General features: G+C 34.5%; 1 protein-coding gene and 1 long non-coding RNA gene across 3 annotated transcripts in view; one reads left to right on the forward strand and one right to left on the reverse strand.

The window, feature by feature from the left end:
* LOC6575938 (protein nubbin) overlaps positions 1-14,023 on the reverse strand; it is a 52,642-nt gene extending 38,619 nt beyond the window's left edge. The window contains exons 1-2 of one of the 2 annotated variants that reach the window (XM_044008697.1): positions 13,608-14,023; positions 3,680-4,689 (exon numbers count right to left, since the gene is read on the reverse strand). In XM_044008697.1, the coding sequence (XP_043864632.1) occupies positions 3,680-4,562 (883 nt within the window). In that variant the 5' untranslated portion in view covers positions 4,563-4,689; positions 13,608-14,023. Of the gene's footprint in view, positions 1-3,679; positions 4,692-13,607 lie in introns of those variants that run through there. The other variant, XM_032729017.2, reaches the window with a different exon arrangement.
* Positions 1-26,053, forward strand: part of LOC116803893 — a 50,812-nt gene that overhangs the window by 18,008 nt on the left and 6,751 nt on the right. The window lies entirely within an intron of this gene.

Below are 26,053 nucleotides of genomic sequence, written 5' to 3' on the forward strand. Positions count from 1 at the left end.
ACTTTCACTAAAAAATATCTATTTCTTATCTTAAAGCTAAATTGAATAAATTTATAGAAAATTTTCCTTAAATTAATAATCTTATGTCTTAGCATCATAATCATCATATTAATATCCGTATTATATATAATATCTTCATATAAGCTTACAAAAGTTTACTATAAAATATTTTTCCAAATACTTCATATACATACTTTCCTCGACAAAAAATGTAGTTTGATTGAACAATTGAACTGTGTGTAGCTGTTTGCCTTGACTGTAATATCCGTTACATTCATCTGAAGAATTCACAATGGACTTCAGGTAGCAGGCATATTATGCGTATCAGTCGAGCCGCTCAAATTGCTACTGCAGCTACTACGTAGAAATGACGTGAAACTCATCTTCATTTATCATTTTGAATAATAATCAAATCATAAAGGCGACGAATGAGGCAACGCGTCAAAGGCGACGGCGACGGCGACGGCTAAGGTAAAGGCGTCAGCTGCAGTCATTCAGGCTGTCAGGCGAACAGACAATCAGACAATAGATGGCCAAGAAAGGGGAGCTATCTGAGCTGAGCTGAAAAAAGTTTCGAACGCGCAGACTGCAATCAGTGCTGAATGAACCGAACTTTGGGTTGGGTTATTAAAAAAGAATTTGCATAAAAGGCACGAGCTCTCATTTTCTTCACCACAAGGATTAAGCCATAAATAACTGGGCGGGCTGCCGAGAGACAGACAAAGAGAGATATAGAGAGAGAAAGAGAGAAAGAGTGAAGCCAGTTCCTATGAAATTATATTCAAATTAGTTTGAAGTTTTGCCGTCCCATAATTATGACAAACACAAAGCACACTCGAGAGCACTTGAGATTATGCTAAATGCCAAATGGATGAGGTGTGCTTCCAGCCACAGATGTAGATGTAGACGAAGCCTCTCAGAGACGCTGAGCTCTCAGCTTCGTCTTTGAAGCTGGGTGCAGTGGCTGCCACAGCGGCGCTCATCAATTATCCACGTGCTTACAGCTCTAGCAATTTGTTAGATGTTGTCTATGGCTTTGGCTTTTGAGAGAGTGTGAGAGAAAGACAGGGAGAGAGTGAGGAGGTGGGCACTTTTGACACCTTTTGCATGCCACAGTCAGGGGCTTTACAGAGGCTGGGCCACAGCCAACACCTCTTGACGTGATTATAACAGTTTTACGGTTAGTTATTAATGATTCGCTATTCAATAGACACAATGAAGCAATTCCCTCAAACTCTTTGACTCGGCGGCGAACATGATAATTAGCATGCGCCTCACAATTACTCTATCCAACTCAGCCCAACTGAAAGGATTGGGATGTGGAAATTTCGACCAAATTATCTCAGATTCTTTATGGAGAAAGTGCAAAAGGCTTCAATTAATTGTTGAAATATAATAATCCAAGAAATTAGTGTAGATCTTCTTTGTGAAGTCTTGCTGAGTCTGTTTTTGACCATTGCAGAGAATGGCGAATTGGATGAAGATGAAAATGAGATGGAATATGTATAGTAGTAGTATGACAGTAAGACATAGATAGAAAGATAGAGAATAGTTTGAGTCATATACTAAAGAGAGAGGAAGAAAAAGACAGAGATCGAGATTGAGAGATAGATATAGAAAGAGAGAGAGAAAGAGAGAGAGAGAAAAACGTAGAGCGATAGAAAGAGAGAACTATGGATAAAGGAAGAGGGATAGGAATGGGAAACATAGAAATAAACGGAGAATGAAATATATGCATGAGAGAGGGAGAGAGAGAAAGAGAGGAGACACGAAAAGAGATAGGGAAAGAGATAGAAAATAGAGTTGAGAAAACCTTGAATTTAATTTGATACATATATAAATATTTTAAAAATGAATAAAATAAAATAATTAAATGTAACTAAATGCCAATGCCAAATCCAAATTAAATTAATATAAAATAAGAAATCTTTTCCTAGAAATTGCCCCAACTAACTTAATTACTGAATGAGTTTTAATTGATGCTCACAAAAGTCAGCGAGCATTGCAAATAGTTTTTAGCCTTTGGGCTACAATTAAATTTACATAACGATACGAATTTTATCGCTCTATATCTAAATATATGTGTATCTATATATCGTTGTACATGCGATATTTATTTAAATGATATCATTTCCTGAGCTCGTTTCCGAAACACCTCGCGGCATGTTGTGCTATGTAAATTTAGGTGTGTGTACAAGTGTGTGTGTGTGTGTGTATGTGTGCTTGTGTGTGTTGTCCGTCAACAATCAAGTCATTTATCAAAGGCAGAGCCAAATATTCAAAACATGGGCATTATGCATGCCATGCCATGCCATGTCAGCATGGAGCTGCTCTCTTTGCTTTTGTGAGCTTGGCCTAAACCAACAGAAATATAGAAATAAAAGAAGAAAATATTGCGTGCAGACATCGGCTAATAATTTTCATGAAGAAATTCAGGGGCAAACGCTGTGAGTGAATGGAAGATGAGGAAACAGAAGTCGAGCAGACGATTGGAAGCGTTGGCGACCAACACTCAAATCATGAAATGATAATAATGATGTTTCATTCAGTCAGCCAGCCAGACGATGATGGGGGAGGAGTAGACGGAAGTGCAACAGCAACAGCAACAGCAACGGCAACGGCAACAATAACAACAACAGCAGGAGGAGCAACAGCAGCAGCAGTAGTAACCTGCTCGCTGATGAACCTAATGATACGTATGAAAATGAGTTAAAGGCGCAGATGACACGACACAGTTAAGGCGAGAGAGGGATATCTCTGTGTGTGTCTCTCTCTCTCTCTCTCTCTTTCCCTATTTCATTTATGAATGAACCTTAAAGGGCGCATTATAAATCAAAAGACACACACGTCGTTGTCTGGCCGTTGCTCAGTGCTCGCTGTTCGAAACAGGAGCGTGACCAGACAGGAAATGGAAATGAGCGCACAATAAGCCGCCAAAAAAAGAGCAGAGATATAAGCAAGAGCAGTGACTGGCTATTATTTAAGAGAACATACATATGTCTATACATGTAATTATATATATAGAATGAAATCATCTAAATGCCTTTATAAATTGCATATCTAGAATCCCAATAATTTTAGAAGTCTTCAAGATTATATAATTTTGTCAAATTCATTCCATTTCCATGATAATTTGAAGCTTCGTAAAATGCATTTTTATGATAAAAAATCATAAATTATATTATAAAAAATACATGAATAAAATTGTAATAAAATAAAAGTTGAAATTAAATGTTTTAAAATTGATGTAATGATAAAATTAAAAAATATAATAAATGTTGATAAACTTGTCCACTCTCGAAAACTAAACGCATGCAATTTTTTTCTTTACTAAGTTAGATACTTTAATTTGCATATGAAAAATAAGATTAAAAGGATTTCAGATTAAATTCTCATTTTAAACGGATTCAATATTTTGGTTGCGGCTTTATGTTTATGTCTTTAATTTAATGTATTTAATAATATTTTTTTTTACTTTTTTCATTTAATACATTATACAAATTTTAAAATTTTTGTTGAATTTGTTGTCAATTAATAAATTGTAATTTAGTTTTTTTTAAGCATATCAAACGAGCCTGGTGGCATGCAGATATTAAATAAATTCATATGTAGATATGCAGATACATATATACATATATCTATGTATGTCTGCATGTTGGAAATCAACTTCAAGACTTACCGCCTGCATTTTGCATGTTGTTGTCGTCGCCGACATCTTCGTCATTTGCTTCGCTTGTTGCTGGCGCCGGTGATGTTGCTGCCGATGCAGGCAGCGATGTTGCTGCTGCTGCTGCAGCCTTTGTGTGCACTGTTGTTGTTGCTGTCGCCTCGGGCGCAGCATCATTTTGTTGTAATGCAACTAATGAGGCGGCAAAATTGACGTGTTGCTGCCGCGTGAAGTCGAACACCGATGCAGCATCTGCATTGCCAGTTGCTGTTGCTGTCGCAGTTGGTGTTGGTGTTGGCGATTGAGTTGTTGGCTCGCTTTTAATTGCCGTTGTTGTGGTGGCTGCTGTGGGGCAACGCTGCTGCCAATACTCAGCGGTTATCAAATGCTGCAGACTGTGCGTAGGCAAATGCTGGCCAAACAGATTGCTCAGATGTTGCAGCGGTGTGCTGTTGGCAACATGTTGCTGCAACAGCTGCTGCTGCAGCAGCAAGTGCTGCTGATGCTGTTGATGCTGCTGCTGCTGCTGTTGTTGCTGCTGCTGCTGCTGATGATGATGATGATGGTGATGGTAGAGCAGCGTGGCTGCTGCAATGCCATCGCTCGCATCGCTGTTCAATTTGTATTTGGTTGTTGTTGTTGGCGTTGACATTGTTAGTGCTTCCGCTTTGGCCAGCTGTCGAATGCTGCTGCTGCTGCCGCTGCTATTGTGATCGCTGCTGCCGCTGCTGCTGCTGCTGCTGCTTTGATTTGTGTTGCAAGCGTTTTTGTATTCTAGTAACATGCCGTTAATGCTGGCAGCCCTAGCAACTGTCTGTTGTCGATGTTGCTGCTGTTGCTGGCGAAGTTGCTGCTGCTGTTGCTGTTGATAGTAGTTTGCTAGCAACAATGGCATAATCAATGTTTACAGCTAACTGTGACAGCAGCAGCATGGACAACATATACATAGATACCAACACGTTTTACCCGGTCTTAAGGTCTTAAGGGTTTGCCCTTTTATGAATTCAAAAGTTCTTCAGCGTCTGCAATTAGTCAAACAAAAAATTTAATTAGGTTTTTTTTTTTTTTTTTTGATTTGTCACAGTTTATGGATATTCTTAGCGACTCGAGCGAGGCAATTACAAAATTCAAATACTTCCAAGTTTTTAAGCTTATTTGCAGCTTAAGCGAATTTTGGGCTCTGTAAAAGTAAACATAAAATGGCTGAGCGCAGAACTGTTTGACTAAAATATACCCTATCTGCAGATTAGAAGTACACCGCGAGGCGATTGATAGACTAGAATATGCTTTATTTACTGATTAGATATTTCAAATTGATTTTTATTGATGGGCTAAATTATAATCTTATGGAAGTATTTGTAATACTCATGAGTTATTACAACATATTACTTTAACATTTTAGCGTATAATTACAAGTTTTATTCATTATACCCCTTCAACACACCTATAAGGTATTCCAAAATAAATCACAAATAATCGTAGTGAAAAAAAAAAAAAATAGTGAATCAACACTTTCATGCAAACTCATTGTAACACACTAAATTTTGATGGACATGTGAACCAGCCGCGGCCATTTGGTCAAGCAGTTTCCAGTTAATCATCTCGGCTAAGTTTTTGTCATTTTAATTAGTTCAATTTCGGTGTGTATTCGGCCTAAGCATAAGTCGCAGCTCGCGACTCATTTCATATTTTCTCCTGACGAAGAAGAAGAAGAAGCAGATGAACTACATGACTTTGCGCCAAATTATAATCAGAAAATGCGCAATCATCGCATTTCTCCATCTCTCTCTCTCTCTCTTCCTTACTATTGGGAAGAGGAAGCATTGGGATGGGCTGGTCTAGAGGCAGAGGCTGTCGACAGCGCGATTTGAAGGTAGCCGTGAAGTAAGGCAATTGAACTGAATATACATAATCGCTAGAAGAGTCAAAAAATGTACCGAGTGCTGAGCAATAACAATAGCAAGCAAAGAATTGAGGAAAAAATACACTGTGAGAAAATATTGATAGACTTGATTTAATTCAGTAGTAACTCAGTGAAGTTAATGACTCTCTGTCTCCCCCTCTTTCTCACTCTCTCTATACTCCAGCAAAATATTCGAATGATATGGCAACACTTTTCTTAACTTGACCAAAAATTTAGTGTTTAGCTTAAGCCTAACTAAAAATTCCCATTGAATCTTACATTTACGCTAACCTGCTCATAAATTTCTTGCAGTGTCTCAATTGATATGGCAGCTACATACAATGGTCGTGGCATTAAATGGCTCGACTCGACGCCGCGACACGGCACATAGAGCGACCGGCATTATAATTACAAGTCATCTACCTTATGTTTTTGACCATTTAAGCTACAAAACACGAACAAAAACCCGTCAAACAGTAGCCGAAAGAGAGAGAGAGAGAGAGAGAGAGAGAGACAGAGAGAAAGAGACAGCAAGGGGTGGAGAGTGTAATCATATAAAAATAAATAATAATCACACAATAAATACGCCTGGTCCCAGCCCTGATGGCAACAAATTTCCATTCTTGTATCGACATTAACGCGCATAATTGTTAATACCATTTAAATAAGCGTAAAACTCTGTGCCCCAAGTCATGTTCCACGATTCGAACTGCGAACGGGCAACACTTTAGCAGGAAGGAAGAGCTCTACAGATAGCCCTCTTTTTACCTTATGCTGAACATGACTTGGCCCATTTCTATTTTAGATTCTCTTTCTCGATTTAACTAGTTTAGATCCAACTATAAGAGTATTATTATATATTTTTTTCGGGCCAAGCGAAATGGGAACGAACTGTTGATAGAGTTTACAGTTTAATCAGTGGAAATATATAAAGAAATTATATTAATGAAGTTAAGCTAACAAAATGTAGTCGAACTTATACGAATCATGATTCAGCTCTTGCAATAGAATTCTGTTTATGAATGAAAGCGTTTTATAAAGGAAAAAGTAAGGGGACGTTCCATAAACACAGTTGATGGAAGGTCTGAAAGTCAACAAACTTTACCGTATGCTAATAACATTATGCTTGATAGAATTACGCTGATTTGCTTTAGCTTTAGCCAAATTCACATTAACATAAAATAATTCAAAGTTATTTAGATATTTTCAGAGAGAAGAAAGTCGATTGTTGTCAGTCTAACGCAAATTACCTCAAGGTAACCCAAGTTTAACTGAAAAATGTTATTGAAACATTTTTTTTTTAAAGCATTACCTATTTTTTTGACAATTTAAAGTCACCGCAACACCAAAGCAAAACCTGTTTAGTAAAGGAGATAAGGCGTAATCAACAATTATATAAAAACTATCTAATAATCGTTATCAAGCAGACTTCTGTTAATATGAACACCTGCCCTAGGGTAAGCTCAAGTACTTAAGATTTCATTTTTAAATTATTTCAAGAATACTGTTGCAGCATCGTAGGAAATAAGTAATGATTAATGAGTAATGAGTAATGAGTAATGAGTAATGAGTAATGAGTAATGAGTAATGAGTAATGAGTAATGAGTAATGAGTAATGAGTAATGAGTAATGAGTAATGAGTAATGAGTAATGAGTAATGAGTAATGAGTAATGAGTAATGAGTAATGAGTAATGAGTAATGAGTAATGAGTAATGAGTAATGAGTAATGAGTAATGAGTAATGAGTAATGAGTAATGAGTAATGAGTAATGAGTAATGAGTAATGAGTAATGAGTAATGAGTAATGAGTAATGAGTAATGAGTAATGAGTAATGAGTAATGAGTAATGAGTAATGAGTAATGAGTAATGAGTAATGAGTAATGAGTAATGAATAATAAGTAAGGAATAATGAGTAATCATGAATGAGTAATAAGTAATCAATAATGAGTAATGCGTAATGAATAGTAATGAAGCCATTATATTAACTATATGTACATATATTTATAGGAAAAATAAAATAATTTTAACGTATATACTTAAGTGAGTTTTCAATAATATTGTAATGAAATTGCATTAACAGCCAATGATTATTCAATTATGTAAAGCTGCTTCGTTTTAAATTGGTATACAACTATCATGGATATTTGAAATATTTGAAAGCTACAGCAATTTTGGAATTGAGCCCGTTTTGATTATAGGTATAATATGGTCTATAAAACGAAGCCAAGCCAATTACCAATTACTAATGATAATTGGCGCATGCTGTTGGCTACTGTATCTATGACTTGCATTTGCCTTGAGAATTTACCATAAATTTATAGCGTAAATTGTATGGCACACACGCACACAGACATAGAGGTACAAACACGTGTGCCCATAGTTGTATGTAAATATTGATAAGATGCATGGACAGGTATACAAATGGTAAAGTGTAAAGAGCAATGAAACGAGTGGAGCGAGTGGAGCGAGACTGAGCAGCATGACGACAGCCTTCAACAAATATCGAGAGGGTCTTAAAGAGTTCAGGGCAAGTAAATATATATGATATATGTATATATATATAGGTACATATTCATATAATTTTACTTGTTATTTTTGGCCAGGGTAATCTATTTAGTTGGTAGACTTTATCGCCATTGACAATAAATAGAAATACGTGCATGCTATAAACCTCTTGATATTTCTATATTTTTAGCACTGCGACTTAAAATGCTAATTGAATTTTAGCTTAAAATTCCACATATATTCAATATTAATTATTTTTAATGCATAGTCAAACAAGAAAATTTCGCGACATTGGCAGCTCTAGCGCCCAATCGATTTATGTCACAGTAACGAAAATCTCACTCGGGCTATGAATAATGGGACAGCGCCCCCTTTACAATATTTGGGCGCCCCATTCGTTAAGTTTGCTGGCTTAAGGCGACTTAACATCCACACAATGAGGCATGAAGCAATTGTGACTTATGCACTAAGACAAATTAACCCATTTACAGTGCGCACAGCTTAAGAGCTACTTAATTGACAAATTCACGATTGCCTGAGCAAATGCAAAAATATTAAAATTGTCTCATTAACAATTTGTCGATATGCATAAATCATTATTCAAATTAATGCCGGCAAAGCTTTAATATATTACTTTATTTCAGTAATACTGAATTCTATAGCAAAAATTGGTATGCCTATTTAATAGTAACTATTGTTTATTATTTTATTTTTTTCATTTTATACGGACAAACGGTTTTAGTCCGGAAAAGCAATATAAAGATGTTTTTAATCTTTATATTTCTCTTCCTCAATTCATTAAATTGAATTATGTTTCATTCAACTCTGATAGAACTTTCTCTCTCTCTCTCTCTCTCTCTCTCTCTCACTCAATCTCTTTCTCCTTCCTTTTGATTGATTTATATAATTTGTTTTGGTCGCTGCCTTAGCTTTCAACTCATTGCTTCTAACACCTGTATTACGTTTTACAATCATAATCTTTATCATCAGAATCAACATCAACCGCGACATCGACAACATCATCACAATAATAATTATTGATTGACTCATTTCCATGCGATATCGCGCCCTGGTCTCATGATAACACAGACCCACTCAAACGGTCACACAAGTCTGTTCAGATTTGACTGTACAGCTAATTGACTAATGAATGGCACTCATTGTGTGTTTATTTTCTTTCCTTCGCCCATTGGCAATTTGTGACAGTTTTCTAATTGTTACAACTAAAAAAAAAAAAAAATTATGGTCTTGCTGTTCTTAGAAAACACCTTAAGCAATAAAATATAATCACGTGGTCACACAGCCACTTATCATATATTCATACATACACATAGGGTATAAGCCATACTCGTGAGTCTTACTGAATGGACACTAAAAAGGGAAACCACACGAAATACAAAAAAAAGTGTTACAAAGTTCAACTTGCTTATGAAATTCTTATTGCAATTACGATTTCGATTTTGGTTGGCTTATGGGTCAATATTTAAATAGAATTTGGCTAAGGTCTTTCAACTGGACTTTAAAATCTGATAATATAATTTAGAAATATATTTTATATCATCAAAATGCAGGCAATGGACTTTTTTTATTTTTTTGAGATAACATATTATGAATTGTTTTTAAGGGTTCATTGAATATGAGATCATACTTTTAAATAAAGAGTTTATTCTGAATATATATATTATTTTCATACATTTTTTTTAAATTAAATTTTGTTTAAAAAAATTATTTTTGTATTAACTCTTTTTTGTTTACAGGTGAATGTATCTCTGGCTTTGGCAGGAGATTTTATTTTGTAACTGAGCTAAGAGCTTTGATTTTATCAACTCTATATTATATGTAATTCATATTCTCAGTAATCATCTTTGTTGGAGTGGGCGCTGATCCTAACCTTGCCCAAAAAACCCACCAAATATTTGTTTCAACAAGCTTCGAGTTGGCGCGCTCTAGTAATACTCTATAATCAATGTGATTTCAACGATATTCGCACTTTGATCAGAACAATATCAGCATCAGCTGATGTGCTTCTATATGTATATCAGTTTTTACTCACCTCGCCTATTGAGAATTCCAAGAAATCGATTTTCTGAAGTGCGCAACAAGAAATCAGGTGAATTTAATAAATTCTAATCAGCAAGAGAGAGAGCGAGACGTGAGTTAGAGCAGAAGAAAAGGTTTTGTTGCTTCCGATCGTAAAAATAAAATACAAATTGATTAGAAGCGTGTATTACCCGACACGAGTATTAAAAACTTTTCTTTATCTTGACCGGGAAATCTATATGTGTGCCTGCATTTGTCATTATATACATATAAATATGGATGACGAAATTGCTCGCTGACAAATCAACAAAATTTGTATAAATAAAACGTATTTGAATCATATTCAAATTACAAGGAATAGACACACTTTGAATGTGCACCGAGCGATAAGATTGTGCATTGAGCGTCGCGACGAGTCTATATCAATGTCTGTTAACAGTTGGCAAATCAACTAAAATTTACCTAAACGAAATATTTATAAATATCATGGTATTGCGGTATCTGAATATACAATAGAACTGAAATCAACTTTATCTATTTGGTAAAACTGCACGTCAAAGTTATTAAAAACTAATGCAGGAAACATAATAATAATTATAATAATAATAATACGCAATAAAAATTTACATTTTTTTTTTTTTTTCATATATACATATATATATTTTTAAAGCTCTTATCATAACAGTCATTTCATTTGTGTATAATTAGAAGAACAGCCCATGTTTTAGTTATACAATAATTTAGCGTTAGCAGTTTTATTTATTTATTATTATTATTAATACTTTTTTTTTGCAAAAAAAATTATAACAAAAGGTTTTTTAAAATTTCTTAAGTATTATACCATTCTATAGATTTAAGGAGCCGAAAAATTTCTTTGAAGAAGTTTGATTGAAAAAAGTTCATGTAGAGAAAATTCTGATTGATATTAAATTTACCATATTTTATATATCATTTCATTCATTCTAAATTCTAAATTCCAATTTTAATTCTTATCAGAAGGAAAATCTGAAATCTCAATTATTTATATATAAATTTTTTTTATGAACTCATGAATTTTTTCTACAATATTCTTCTAAATATAACTATAATTTTATTTATTTTTTCTATTTTAAACCGATTGACACTGGCAAATGAAGATAACGATTTTTCCTGTTTAATAAATTGGAAATAAAACGTTTATGAAGATAACAAGATATAAATCAATATTCTCAATTTAAAGTAATTTGAACATTTGCAGGGCATAGCTAAGCCGTCATGGCCTATCTCAATTTGATTCGCGTTCAATTGATTATTTTGTTTTTCAAGTGTCAATTGGTTTTTCTTTGTTGTTTCCTTGGGTTTTTTTTTTAACGTCAACGATGATATGCAAAGTGTTTGTGTTAACTCGATTGGGTTTTTTTTTTCTATATGGTAAGGCAAGGTATTATCTGGTACACCTACAGCTCCAGCTCGGTGTTGGTCTTATCAGCTCGTGGCAAACAAATTGAACTCATTTTCTTTAAACAGCTTCGACGCAATTGTCAGCAACTAGCTATAGATACAGCTAGCTGCTACAGCTACAGCTACAGCTCTATTTATAGATACAGATACATAAATATTCCAATAAGTCTCAACTTGTCGCTGTGTTTGGCTCTCTTGTCGCCAGTTGCTAATCAGTTCATGTCGAATATGGTAAATGGGCAGGAAAGAAAGCAAGTAAAGATAGGAAGGCAGAGAGAGGGCGAACGGGAATGAGAGGTGTGCGTGCAACGTGTGGCATACATATAAAGCGCGGCACCATTTTTATCTAATTAGGCTAAGCAGCAGGCAAAGAAAAAGAAGCGTTGCGACTGCGACAAATATTTATTATTGTGCAAACAAACAGCGAGCGCAGTAAAATAATCAATCACTCGATCGTTACAGCAAATGGACGTGGTATCTGCAACACAATATCTCTCTCTTTTCTCTCTCTCTCTCTCTCTCTCTCTCTCTCGCAGCAGCAGCTAGCAAATGTATATATGTATGCTTCTATATATGCAATGCGGTTAACGGCATTTGAATAAGGTAAGGAAATGTCAACTGGCCATAGATACAGCTACAACAATCTATAGATACAGATACTTGTATCTTGTGGCTTGCACTCATTCAACGTATCTGTATCTTCTGTGTCGAGCCGCACAAGTGTTATGCTAATAAAAACAAATCGAAGCAGGCTTATCAGTCAATATATATCAGTATATGTATACATATATGTATACACTGATGTATATATGTATGCATATAGATATTTATGCCATATTTACATTTACAGACGACAATATTTAAAGTGTAAATCGATCGATTTTTTCTTCTTCCTTCTTCTTTTTTTGAGTGACTTTTGTTTATTGTATTTATTTCAATTTCAATATTATTTATCAGTGGTGCACTGTGGTGCTTGCTTATTGGTGCCACATTGCGAAAGCCACTTCAACATTTGCGTCAACTAGTGTAAACTTTGCCTGTTTACACAAGACTTATTGCATGCCCTGTTCTGTTCTGTTCTGTTCTGTTCCCCCGACCACAGTGACAAGTGTTTGGCATCTGAAACAAACTCGATAGTTGAAGATTGGCTTGATAAACAATTTGGCACTTGGCATATGGCCATTTTAATGTTTCACTCTGTAACGCATACCCCTTAATAAATACCAATTGCAAATTTCTTGCTAAATTCCATTCGAATGGAATTTGTTTATGCTGGCGATGCTGCGATGCGATATGCCTGCCATAAACGTTGCTTATCAGGGCGAGCTACACATGTTTAACTCAGATTCAGATATCAAATGATTTTATTTTATTATTATATTTGATTACATGTGGATATTTGGGGAATTTGAGTTAAGTATTTCTGAATATAATATAGAGATATTTCGAGTGTCTTCTATAGATTTTCATTCGAGTCGAGTTTGCTGAACTGTTTGGAGATTGCTTATACATGATATATTTTTATATTCAATATATACCAGATATCAGATGTAACAGGCATAAAATATAATTTTAAGAAGATTCACAACTTCAAGCTGAACTAGTAATTCTTATTAATTTTATATCATTTACTTATAATTCAAAGATCTTAAAGCATATATATAAATAATAAGTACCGATGTAAAATCTCAACACTTTATAAGGCGAGGTTATCAGCGATTATATATATTTTGTAAATATATATTTATTTGTTTAAATATTGTCTTTGATATTATTGATATTAATACATGTTTTATTTGTATTATAATAATACTTATTTAAATGAGTATTATATTTGTTAGAATTAAATATTTTATTCAATTTTTTTCAGTAAGTATGTATGTATGTATATAATAATACTTGATTTAAAGAAACTGCTTTCATTATCTCTTAAATCAAATTATGTCAATATGAACTTATAAGCTTTCGAGCTTCAGGTAAAATTGAGAATTCCAATTATTATTATTACTATATTATTATTATATCAAGCGTCTCAAGCAACTCCAAATTACCTCAAGCTCTCAAATCCTGCGCATTAAATTAACTTTATCATATAAAATTCACAGATAAACGCACAAAACATATTTTCACAATAATTTCGTTATTCTTCAAGTACTTAAAATATTGAGCACATAAACAGTTCAAATACATATATATGCATATATTTGTGTATATATATCGTAACGAAATATATCGGGTCGAATTTGAAACGCGTTCACGAAGGCGCGCAAAAGCCGTCGCTGATGGGCAAAAGTGCAAAGCCAAACACAGCGCAGCGCAAAACTGAAACTGAAATTGAAACTGAAACAGGGCGAAGCTGAAGCTACCTCAACGCACACAACAACAGAAACACGCGACTTGTGTGTAGGGGCCGGACGGTGCGAGGGGCGGGGCTGGCGAGTCAAGTTGCTAAAACAAAAATATATAACGTAACGTAACGCGCGCGCGCACTTGAGTTGCAAACACTGAAAAGCCAACTGAATTGAAAATGTATCTTCAAGATGCGCAGATCAAAAAGCGCAGCTCGATTGTGGCCAGTGTGTGGGCCAAAAGGCGAGGCGAAGTGCGGCAACAAGTTTCGCGATACAAAAGCAAATAAACAAACGGCGGCAAATGCAGCGGGCGACACAGCAACAACAACAACAATAGCAACAACATCAGCGGCAGTGCGAATGTGTATCTCTATCTGCATCTGTATCTGCACATATACACGCACACACACACATGTTCAGTCGCTGGAGCATGCAACACGCGAGCAATTGCAACCTGTTCGCCAGGCAGAGAGAGCGAGCGTACAACGAGAGCATTCACGCTCTCTTCGCCAAAAACCATGCTCACACACACTAACGCACGACATATACGATCGAGCGTGCTCTCTTAGGTTCCACAAAAGCTGCACAAGTGTGCGTTGTTCGTTCGCGTGCGAGCGAGATGGCAGTTAACCGCCGCCCGCGCGCTTCTACTACACAAACTTCTCAAACACACACACACGCACACTAGCGCATTATTCAAATGAGTTATAGGCATGTCTCGCTTGCTCTAGTGCTCTCGCGCAGCTTTTGTTTCGCTTTATTTAAATTTATGATTAGCGCTGTTTGTATGCGCATGTGTGCGTGAGTGTGTGTCTGTGTGTGCATGCTTTAATCCAATTGGAGGTGGAGCAGCCGCTTAGCATGCTGCGGCACTCTTCTAGCCCACGTACGCTTATTGTCTTCTGTGGTGGCCTCTACGTACGTGCTGCTACTTGTAGATAGATTCGTATTTATCTACGCCTGCACAGACAAAAAACGCTAACTGTCACAGCGTGTGATTATTTTGGATGTGTTATCCAATTGGATTTGTGTTAACTGTAAACTGGTTTTTGCCTAGGGGCAGAGTTTAACTAATACGATTCCCATGCACTTCTAGTATGAATAAACATTTTTATGATTCTTTTCAATCGATTTATAGAAATTTAATTTTTTTTTCAGCTAAAATCTGTATGATATAACGGTAGGAAACTAATATTTATTTTGTGAAAATATTATAAATAATAAAAATAAAATCATAAATAATAAACGTAATATATTCAAATCAATGTAAATATAGCTTTGAATTTCTTACCAAAATAAATGTTGTGTGTGTGTGTTTTTTTTTTTTATAATATGAAATATATTTAATTATATTATATCAACACATATAATTTATATGTATATTAATATTTCAATAATTTTATAAGCTACATGAATAATATATGTATATATTTTTATTAATACATTTTGAAATATTTTATAATTTTTTTATTTATTTATTTATTTATTTATTTTTTTTTCAATAATGGTATATAAGTTAAACATAAAATTATAAAAATTATATGAATTTCAACATTCTTAGCCACTTTATTTATGCCAACGCTTCAAAACTTTCTTGACTATGGGATATATTATTCATTGTTATCTTTAATAATGAATTGTTAAGCACTCACTCTATAGCATTTATAGTCTTGCCAAGCTGGGTAATGCCCCAACTCAGTTTGTACCTTGATCTAAAGCTTAACAACTGCTGGCCAAATGCCGAATGCCATTCTTAAGCTGTTGATCCACTTGTATCTTGTATCTTTCAGCTGCACACAAATTAATCAACAATTAATCAAGCAAATAATTCAGCTTCGCATAGCTGTCCACATCAGCAGTCGATTCTGTTTGGCACACACACAAAACAATGCCTTTGTATCTTTGACTGCTTGGCCACTTGGCTGCCTGCTTGGCTGCCTGGCTGCCTGGCTGCCTGGCTGCCTGTATCTGTATCTGTACGCACGATCTGCTGTTGGATTTGGCGCTTTGATTTTATCCGCTGACACAATTCCGCCAGCAATTAAATAAACTCAATAAACTGAATGCCTCAACTTTTGACTCTGCTGCTTGGAAGCTTAAGGAAGCTGTCAACCAGCCGAAGTAGCAGCAGCAGCAGCAGCAGCAGCAGCAGCAAGAGTAGCAGCGCGCGCTGCGTGCATAATAATAATGTGGCCAACAATTGTTTACCATATGCAGCGATCGACTGCATACCGAGCTGTCCAATTGGTCTTATTAGCCTGTCGTTTGCATTTTGCGGTATTTGTTTTTGCTCTTTTACTTTGTGCCACCGACGACGACGCAACGTTCCCCAGTTCAATTTGAATGCGGCTACCGAAAAAAAAAAAAAAAAAAAAAAAAAAAAGATACAAATAAATTCCAGACATTTTAAACTTGGCCATTCAAATGCTGGCGACTTCGTTGTCAGCATTTTTTTCATTTCTCTGCCGTTCTCTACGCTGGCGCATTCTATTTGGCTCAGCTCGCAGGGATCAGCTGGAGATTCTTTAATAATTAAGTTAAATTACAACTATTTCGTTTCGATTTGTTTTAAAATTTTTGCATAGCTAAGTTGTAAGTGAAGTTAAGAGATAAAGAGAGAGGAAGAGGGACAGAGACTATATATAAATTAAAGATAAATTAAAGATTTCTTTCCTAGAGTATAACGCATTATAAAAGTTAAGAATCGTTGGAGCCCCACGTCATAGCTAGGACGGACATCATTTTTCATTTGCTTGCATTGCTGCGATGCCCTGGCTAATGTTTTCAGTAGCTTTGGCCCTTCAGCATTTCATTTCAACACTCGTTGGCGCTCGTCTAGCATAAAATTGCAAACACATTATTGACACATCATTATCAATCAAAGTGCTCTCTGGCTCTGTGCGCTGGCCTAGAGGGGGAAAATGCTTCCGCAAGTGGAAAGACGCGAGACAAGACTCGACGCGTCTCGAATCGAGTACCGCTAGCTTGTCGTGGGCTTAGCTCTTGGTTTATGGCCATGATTTATGGCAGAATTCTTCATAGGCGGCCGTTCTGGTTGGCCAAGGCCCAGTGCAGCATGAACGTTAGCAGCAGAGAGAAGCTTCAAAGAGACAGAACGAGTGAAACAGCATGAGCGGGAGAGAGAGAGAGAGGGAGAGGTATGCAACCAAGACAACACACGCACATCATACACAGATACATTTCAGTTGCAGATACAGATACATATATAGAAATCTACTTTATGGCTATAACCGCAGCTAAGATTTGTTTAACATAAACTGCCTGATTTGTTGATGGCCATTTACATGCCACTGCTCATTCCCAAGAGTGGAACTTCGAATTACGCAGCTCTTCATTCATGTTTATTAATTAGCAATATGCATTGCAGTTTTATTGCTTGCGAAATCCAAATGGAAACGTACATTCAAAAGCCATTAGAAAAATATATTAAAAAGAGAAAAGCTCTCGACTTTAACGGTCAGCCAACTATCTGATGTGTGAACAAACCTGGCATTAGAAGATGCTTAAATTAAGATTATTTTTTAAAATCGTATCTGCACTGATAATACTTACTTATTCGAGAGAGACACAGAGAGAGAGAGAGAGAGAGAGAAAGAGAGACAGTGAGAGAAAGAGATATTCAAGTGTAGCAAACCATAAAAGTAATCCACATATTACAAAGCTCTATTTGTACTTACCTATTTTTTTTTTTTTTTTTCGAAAGTAAATTTTTAATTGGCTTTAATTTATTAATGAATTTAGGCTTTCATCAATACTTCAATTCAGTTTAATTTCATTCATGACTAAATTAATACATATATATTTATAAATATTTCTGTCTAACTAACTCTAAAATGCTTTAATTATATTTAATTTCCATCCATCTATAAAATATTTTATTTATTCTTCATTAAATCTCATTCAATTTTAATCTTTATACAATTTTAATAAATCACTTAATGTATTTATCAAATATATATTTATAAATATGTTTTTCCAATATATATAAGCTATTTATATATATAATATATAAAAACAATATATATATTATCGACCAAATATCTATTCATAAATATTCTCATTTATCTGTATACAATATCCTGACTATGTAGCAAATATAAATACATTAACTTGTCAAGTGATTATCTTTTCAATGATTCAAGGCAGCTATCTATCTATCCTTTAATCCCCAATATAATCATAATCATAAAAATATCTTTAGCTATCCATCTACATATTTACCCAACGCTATATACAGCTACCAATCTGTCCCTATATATCATTCTACAGATACAGAACAATCAGACTTGAGTCCGCCCCATCAACTGCCTTGATAAATAATGATATAACTCCTTTAAACACCTGATTATTCATATCAGCAACATTCCCATTGCTTTTCGCTCAGATAACAAAGTTTGCACTTTTCACACTTGCCACACGCAATGAGGGAGTGCCATTTGGCAAAGTTGCCAGACTGCATTAATCTTGTACGCACTTTAGGCCATGCTAAGGCTAAGCCATGTTAAGAGTTGCTGCGCCTAAGTCGCGACTGAATTTTGCATTTTAATTGAATTCGAATTGAAATTCAAATGAACGCATATTAAAGTCTATACGAAGCGGGGCAAGCTACTAGTTACCTGTTACCTGTTGTTAGTTACCTGTTACCTGTTACCAATTACCCGCCACGTTTAATGAGCGAACGGCCCGAAGGCGACGCTTGTCAAATTGCCCGATTATGCAAAGGCCCAGACATACGGCTGAAAAGTAAGCTAAATAATTTTAATTGTCGCAATGCAAGACGCACTAAAACGGCATTGACGAACGCCTAATACCCTGTAAAGATTGAAGAGAAGGAAGTAGAAGAGAAATATAAAAAAATAGAAATATATAAAAACTATCAATTAATTATTAGCTTGGCTAAAATTTTGATTAGGTGAATCGGACTTATATAAAATTTTAGGCCGAATGATTGACTGATTGAGAGAGAACAACAGACATAATGCTTTAAAAGTATATTGAAAATACCGAAACTTCGGGCAATTGGCTATAATTAATGATAATAATTGATTACCTGACTGAGTGATTGACAAAGTATAGTCTAAGTTATTAGATCTAGAAAACTATACTTTTAACTATACGTGGATTTTGAGTTGAGATATATACAATTTATAAATATTTCTTATATTAATCTATTTTTGTCATCTTCATCAAAAATTCAGTCAACATTGCTGGCTAAACGATTGTTATAAAAAAACTAAATCCTAAGCTGGAGCTATACTTCAAAAAATTTCATAGCTTAGCTCTTGTCAATCTGTCTTCAATCAATCATAGAGTTTAATATATAGTAAAAAATATTTTAATAAATATACTTTTAAATAATAATATACGTTAATATTTGAGCATTCTTAAATTAACATTAATTTGAGATGCTTCAAGCTTCATCAAGCTGATTGATTAATGCAATGATTGAAGAACACTATTATCTACATTAGGGCATTTGGCTTATTTCGGCTTTATATAGTTGCTAGCGAAATATGCTCCTTCTACCATCAACCAGTCAATCAGTCATGCTTTCAATCCTAACCAGTTGTATCCATAAACATATAGACATAAATATATTTGTCGCCTTAGGCTATATCGTGGCATTGCTAGCTGGCATAGCTGCTGCAAAGGGTATCAAATAAACAAAAAGAAAACAAAACCGAGGCCATGTAATTAGCCTTTGTCTCGGCACTTATCGAGCTACTTGCAAACAGAAAGAGAGTGAGAGAGAGAGAGAGAGAGAGAGACAGAGAGAGAAGTAGTTGCGGCTGATGTTGGTGGAGCATTACAAATGAGGCGTTGGCGTGCGCCTTGGCAAAACTCTAGACTTGATTATTACGATTATGTTTATGCATTATGATTATTATGAGTATTTCAATTTAATTTTGCAACGCTGCATTCTCCAGTTTAATTGTTTTTTAAGCAAACATTTACAGTCGTGTAGTCGTTAATCAAGCTACCTCCCTCCCCCACCACGTGTCAAAAACAATTCACAGAAATTTCATATAAAAACAAGTTGCAGCTGCTATGTGATTTGTCGTGTAAACCAGCGAATACGCGTTAAGCATGCCAACAACAAAAAGCAACAAAAAATAACGAAAAGAAAAGAAACATTCGACTTGATTAACATAACTCCGCCCCAACTAGCCAAACATACAATCCGAACGATTCGAACGATCCAACGTTTTTCCAATTGCATTTCAACTATTGCCCAACTGGCTGAAGGAAAAGAAACGAGAAAACTTACGATTGGATTGCTGAGATATCAGTTGGATTTCCCCACATACTTCCCTCGGCCAAATTACTTAAACGATCTGCGGGTATTTAAACAGCTTCCATGCCTTATCCGCGTATCCATCTCAATAACTAATTATTTTCAGAAGTATTTTCTTTCTTAGTTTTTCGGCTACCTGGCGCCAGCGGCATTTTGTCATATCAGATGGAGCTGAGAAAATTATAGATGCACTCTCTATCAGTAATTGTAATTGTGGTGCACTTGATGAATTTAATTGCTAAAGCATTTCAAGCAGTCGCAACTAAGTCAATTGCCGTTGAAGTGAATTATAAATCTGAGAGTTTGTAATTACTCCAAGGTGATGATTTAACTTAATGAACTGTAAATGGCTCAACAATTATGTCAAATCTTATCTAACAGCTAGTCAAAGGGCCAGGAACATCAATTGAAATTAGGAAATACAAATTGAATGAACATTTTGAGTAGTTAAATGAAAGCTGGAAAATTAGTTAGACAATTGATCGAGCCATGAGAGAGACGCAGGTACATACATAAGTAATAATCTGATAAGTCTCTAGGCTTAAGAAGAGCTATTTCATGTTATATTTATAGAGATATATAGTTGATATCTTTCTATGTGATTATGGATAAAGACTACAGGTTCTAGATAGAGATATATATGTCAACTTTAGGAGTTTTTAAGCTGAAGTATTTGTATTATATTATGGAAAAAAAATATGGAAAAAATAATTTGAGCTCTACTTATATAAAAAAAAAAAAAAAAAAAAAAAAAAAAACAACAACAAACTTATAAATAAAACTCTGTTCATATTTAAATATATCGTTAAATAAAATATTTAATATAAGCTACCAGCAGATCAAATGCTTCCCACATCTTCCTTAAGGTTAGAGCTTATACAAATCAAAGATAATCTTCCAATAAATACTGTGAATTAACTACTAATTCTCTTCTAACCAACTTTGTAGAGATTTGTATAAGAAGATCTGCAAATTCCTCGATTGATGCATCAGGCTCTAAAATAGAATTTATATCTATGCATTTTGTCGGCAAAAAGTCTTTGAATGCCAAATGAGCTTAGAAATGGCCAAACACAAATTTGTAAAAAGGAAAAAAAAAAAACGGAAAACAAAAACAAAGCAAAGCTGATTCCGCGGCATTGGCCGGCCAGCAAAAATGTTGTACAACAAGCGCCAAGTTTGCGAGAAATCAAAGGCGGTTCGCTGTGGTGGTGGTTGCTGTGGCTGTCGCACCACTTGCACATATAAGGCAACATTAGTGGGATGCTTGAGTTACGTTACAGAGGGAGAGCAACCTGGGAGAGCAGAGTGAAGAGAGACGAGTGGAGCTAGAGGGGGATTGGGAGGGAGGACGACAGGAGGGGCAAGGCAGTTGCCATAACGAAGGTGTCGTCGTCATTAGCACAATGTTCGGTTCGGCTGACAATTAAGTGACAACAATCTTCCGTCAACTGCAAGAGATGCAATCAAATTATATGCTATAGAATGCAGTAAAATAATACTTAATATTAAATAACTATGATGCATGGAAAGAGATCTATCGCAAGAAAGTTTATGAGAATGCAGATGTGGGTAATAGAGTGCTGGAGAGCTTTGATGAATTTTACAAACTTGATATCATACATATACAATATACATATAAATAAAAAAATAAATAAAAAAAAACAATATATAAATAAAAAATGTTTTTAAATTAACAAAAAAAATGAATTAATTTAGAGGGCAGTGATAATAAAAAACATTCGATCAATTATAACCTAAAGCGAAATAAAAATATATTCAAAAAGTATTTAAGAATAAAAAAATATATACAAAAATTTTAATTTTAATTATATAAAATTTTAACAAATATTTTAAGACTAATTGAAATAATAAAAATATTTGTATATTTACATATAAAAAATATATAAATTTATAAATAAATAAACAAAGAGTATTTAAGAACATTTAAAAAGTTATAAAAAAGAAATTTATAAAAGAAATAAAAAAAATAAATATTTAAAGAAATGTATATATATATATATAATTAATGTACATGTATATACTTTTAAAATAATGTTTTTTTTTTTTTTTTTTTTTTTTAATTTTGTGTGTATGAAATAATATAAATACTCATAGGTATATATAACATTTCTCAAAGCAACTTTATTTTAATCGTCTCATAGAAATATAATGAAGAACAACTGTATGATAAATGTTAAACGAAATCAATTAAATATTATAAAAAATAATTTTCAAAAAATTTTAAAAGACGGCAAAGAGTATGGTCAACAGGCAGGAATAGGGAAACAGCATTTGCTCACAATTATAATAAAAATAATCAGCTAGTTGTCAGCTGCATATGGTCATAGCCACATCGAGTCAAAGAGAACCGTTGGACCATGCAGCAGACGAGAGGCCACGCCAGGGGGCGAGAGATGTAGGGGGATAGAAAGATCTGCTGGTGGGATTATCGCCTTTTGGATGCTGGCCGGGCGGCAAGTTTTTCTTCTCCACTGTTTTTATTCCCCCTCCAATTGGCGAGTAATTGCAGCTGCATAATAATTTTTCCGCACACAAGGCGACAGCTTTGCTCGCTACGTCAATTCAAGTTTTTTGCCAGAGTCTTTCGTTTTTCTACTGCCTCTCTTTGTGCTCCTGCAAGGCGTCGCACGTTAATCCATTTAATCCGTTTTTGGCACTAGTTAGATGACTACAAAAAACAAAAACAACAAATCGCAAAACAGAAATTGAATATCATAATTGATTGCTCTAACCAAAAGTGCAAACTGTGTGAATTAAAGTAAGTTGATTGCAGCTTCAAATAAAATTGAATAAAAAACCTAATTAAAACAATAAGCAATAAATTAGCACAGTTTGCAAAATATAAACGCATCGAAGGCAATTAAGTATTTGATTAATATTGAAAAAATTCCAATTCAAGGCAAAGTCTAATAGGCTTTATAAGGCTTTGTGTTGTGTGTTTAAAGTAAATACATATGTTAAATTTAAAGCAATATGTATTATAAAGTAATAAGGAAATTCTTAAGTAATATTTGTTCTATAAGAGGTAAAAAAAAAACGAAAATTTTATGAAAGGAGAAATTTAATCTTGAATTTCTTAAAAAAAAAAATAAAATAAAATAAAAAAAACTTTCATATTAAAATAAAGTAAGGAATAGAGAAAAGAAAATTCCTAAAAAATCATATATTTAAGAATTGTGATTGTAAATATTATATAATTTTTCTTCACTGCTTGCTTTTAGAACCTGGACTTTAGATTTATGCAAAAATTAAGTATAAATATCCAAAATTTGAGTTAACTACAATATTCAAAAGAGTTAATTGCTGGACATATACATTGTACATAAATTTAATATATAACAGTCAATTATTATTTGACATTCCAAAAATTAGTTCATTCTCTTAATAATAATATCCATTCCATAAATTATTCCACTCTCTTAATACTAATATTCGCATAAAATCTCCTTAAACTATTCATTATGCATTCATGGCCAATAAAACACCTCTAAACTCAGAAATATTCAAAAATGGCCTCAAATTGCAAACAATCTGTCGTGTGAGACGACGTGCAAAAAAAAAAACCTGAAAACTAAATTGTAAAAAAGTATTTAAAAAAAATTTAATACTAAAGACAATTTATGTTATAAAACAGATAAAGAAAAAAAGTCGAAAATTGTTTTATGAACACGTTTTAGTCTATTGCTGCTGTTTGTTGGCTTGTTCGATGTCATGTAGAGCCGCTGCGATACGATCCAATACGAGACGAACCGTTCCAATCAGATCCCAACTGCAGCCAACGGCAACTTGCAATGCTCTTCAATGCTCCCAAATCGCAGAGCAATGAAATCGATCATTTTCCCACGATCAGTGTTTGTTGGCTGTCAACTGGACCCGGGCTAGTCTCAATGACTAAACACACACACACACATACTCTCGCACACACACGCACAGCAAGTAACAACTAGAGAGAAAAAAGTGCTAGCTGGCTGACCAATGGGCAGAGGCATTGCTTAGTTTGTATGTGCTGCTATGTAAATGCTATAAAAGGATTTTGATTACCTGGACAGAGGGGCAGAGAGGCAGACAGACAGACAGACAAACATACAGAGAGGGAGGCTGGGAGACTGGGCGACAGACAGACAACTGTCTGCAGTGTTTGAATTCTATTGGGGCCAACTGTAACGCACCTTTCACAACAGACGACCGCTCAACCGATCGCCCGATCGACCGATCGACTCGATCGATCCCATGACTCGACCATTTCCATTGTGTCCAGCGATCAATATCGCGCGAGCTGTGAAATTAAACGAATTTAAATGTTTTTTTCTTCAGCTACTGTCTGGCTGTTGCGAGGCCCGTCGGCTGTTAATTGTTAATTGCGTTTAAGCCATGAGCAAACAGTTTTCGTAGCTCGCCAACCTAACTATGTGCAGGGTACAACGCGTCGGCTTTATTCTAATTAGCGTCGTGCCTGGGGCACGAACCTCTGGTCTTACGCAGTCGGAAAACATGACGCGGCATTGTTGTGATTTTGTCTTGTGGCTAAGCTACAACATATACCCTATACATTACATAAGTCAAGCATGGAGTGTTTTGACTATAAAAAGGTTTGCTAGAAATAGCTAATATAATATTATTGCACATTGGAATGTAGAATGCGTAACTTTTATCATATGTGTACTATATAGGATAGTTTACAGGGTATTTACACGTTTAGAACATTATATATAAAGCTGTAGCCTACTACCAATACTAAGAAATTCGTCTAGAAATGAGGTTCGACAAAAAATCTATTATTAATCTTTGAGTTTGTCTGGAGTTAAACAAATTCTAGAATTGATCCTTGAGCTTATGCAACATATGTGAAGGAATAACTGAGATACATATTTATACAGGATATTTTATAGTTTATCACCTAATCACACATTATTAAACTTTCCAAATTGTTTTCCCTAATTGAAATTGTTTAATCAGACATAAGTCCTATACATGGTTAAGTCTACTTAATAAAAGTATTTACAGGGTATGCTGTAGTATATCAAATTTAACTACCATGATTAGCTCTACAGTAATCATATGACTCTACACTGCACAAAATATTGATCATTATGTATTACTCAATACGTAAACAGGGTATTACTTAGTGTATCATTCACTACAATCTGCAGTCTTACAACTGATCTTAGCTGTGGTCTGCGGCTGTTGCGGCTGCTGTTGCTTTGTGGCTGTTGTGTGGCTGTCAAGCGGCTTAATTGAGCATGCAGCTCAGTTCTTTGACATGTTTTCTATTTGTCTAATTTGTCAGTTTGCCTTCAGTTGCTGGTCGACTTCGACTTTGGACGAACGGAAATGATATGCCAAAAAAAAAAAAAATAGTCAGATTTCTATATAGGCATAAGCTAAAGCTTTCAAATCAGCTGAAATACTTTCGGACTGAAGCGTGGCCAAAGTTTGTTTTTCGACCGACCGAAGTCTTTCAAATAATATTTGAATAGTTCACTTGAGCGCGTGTTCAAACAAAGTGAACTTATCAACTCTAATTGGAAATCTGATTAGCATTTTCGATTGGAATTGGGCGTAGATTAAGTAGGGATTTTGTTTCGGTTTTTGTGACTAGGGATTTATGATTGAATATATAAAATATATATTATAGTTATTCACATATAAAAATATTGTATATTTAATAATAAATTAGTTAAAAATATATAAATTGAAATATGTATAGAATATTAAATAAATTAAAGAAAAAGAAAAACAATATAAATTTAGAAAATTAAAAAAACAAATCGATTAACTATCGAAAATAAAAATATATATAAAAATT

This window comes from Drosophila mojavensis, unplaced genomic scaffold (genome assembly GCF_018153725.1).
Source record: "Drosophila mojavensis isolate 15081-1352.22 unplaced genomic scaffold, ASM1815372v1 contig_36, whole genome shotgun sequence".
Lineage (NCBI taxonomy): Eukaryota > Metazoa > Arthropoda > Insecta > Diptera > Drosophilidae > Drosophila > Drosophila mojavensis.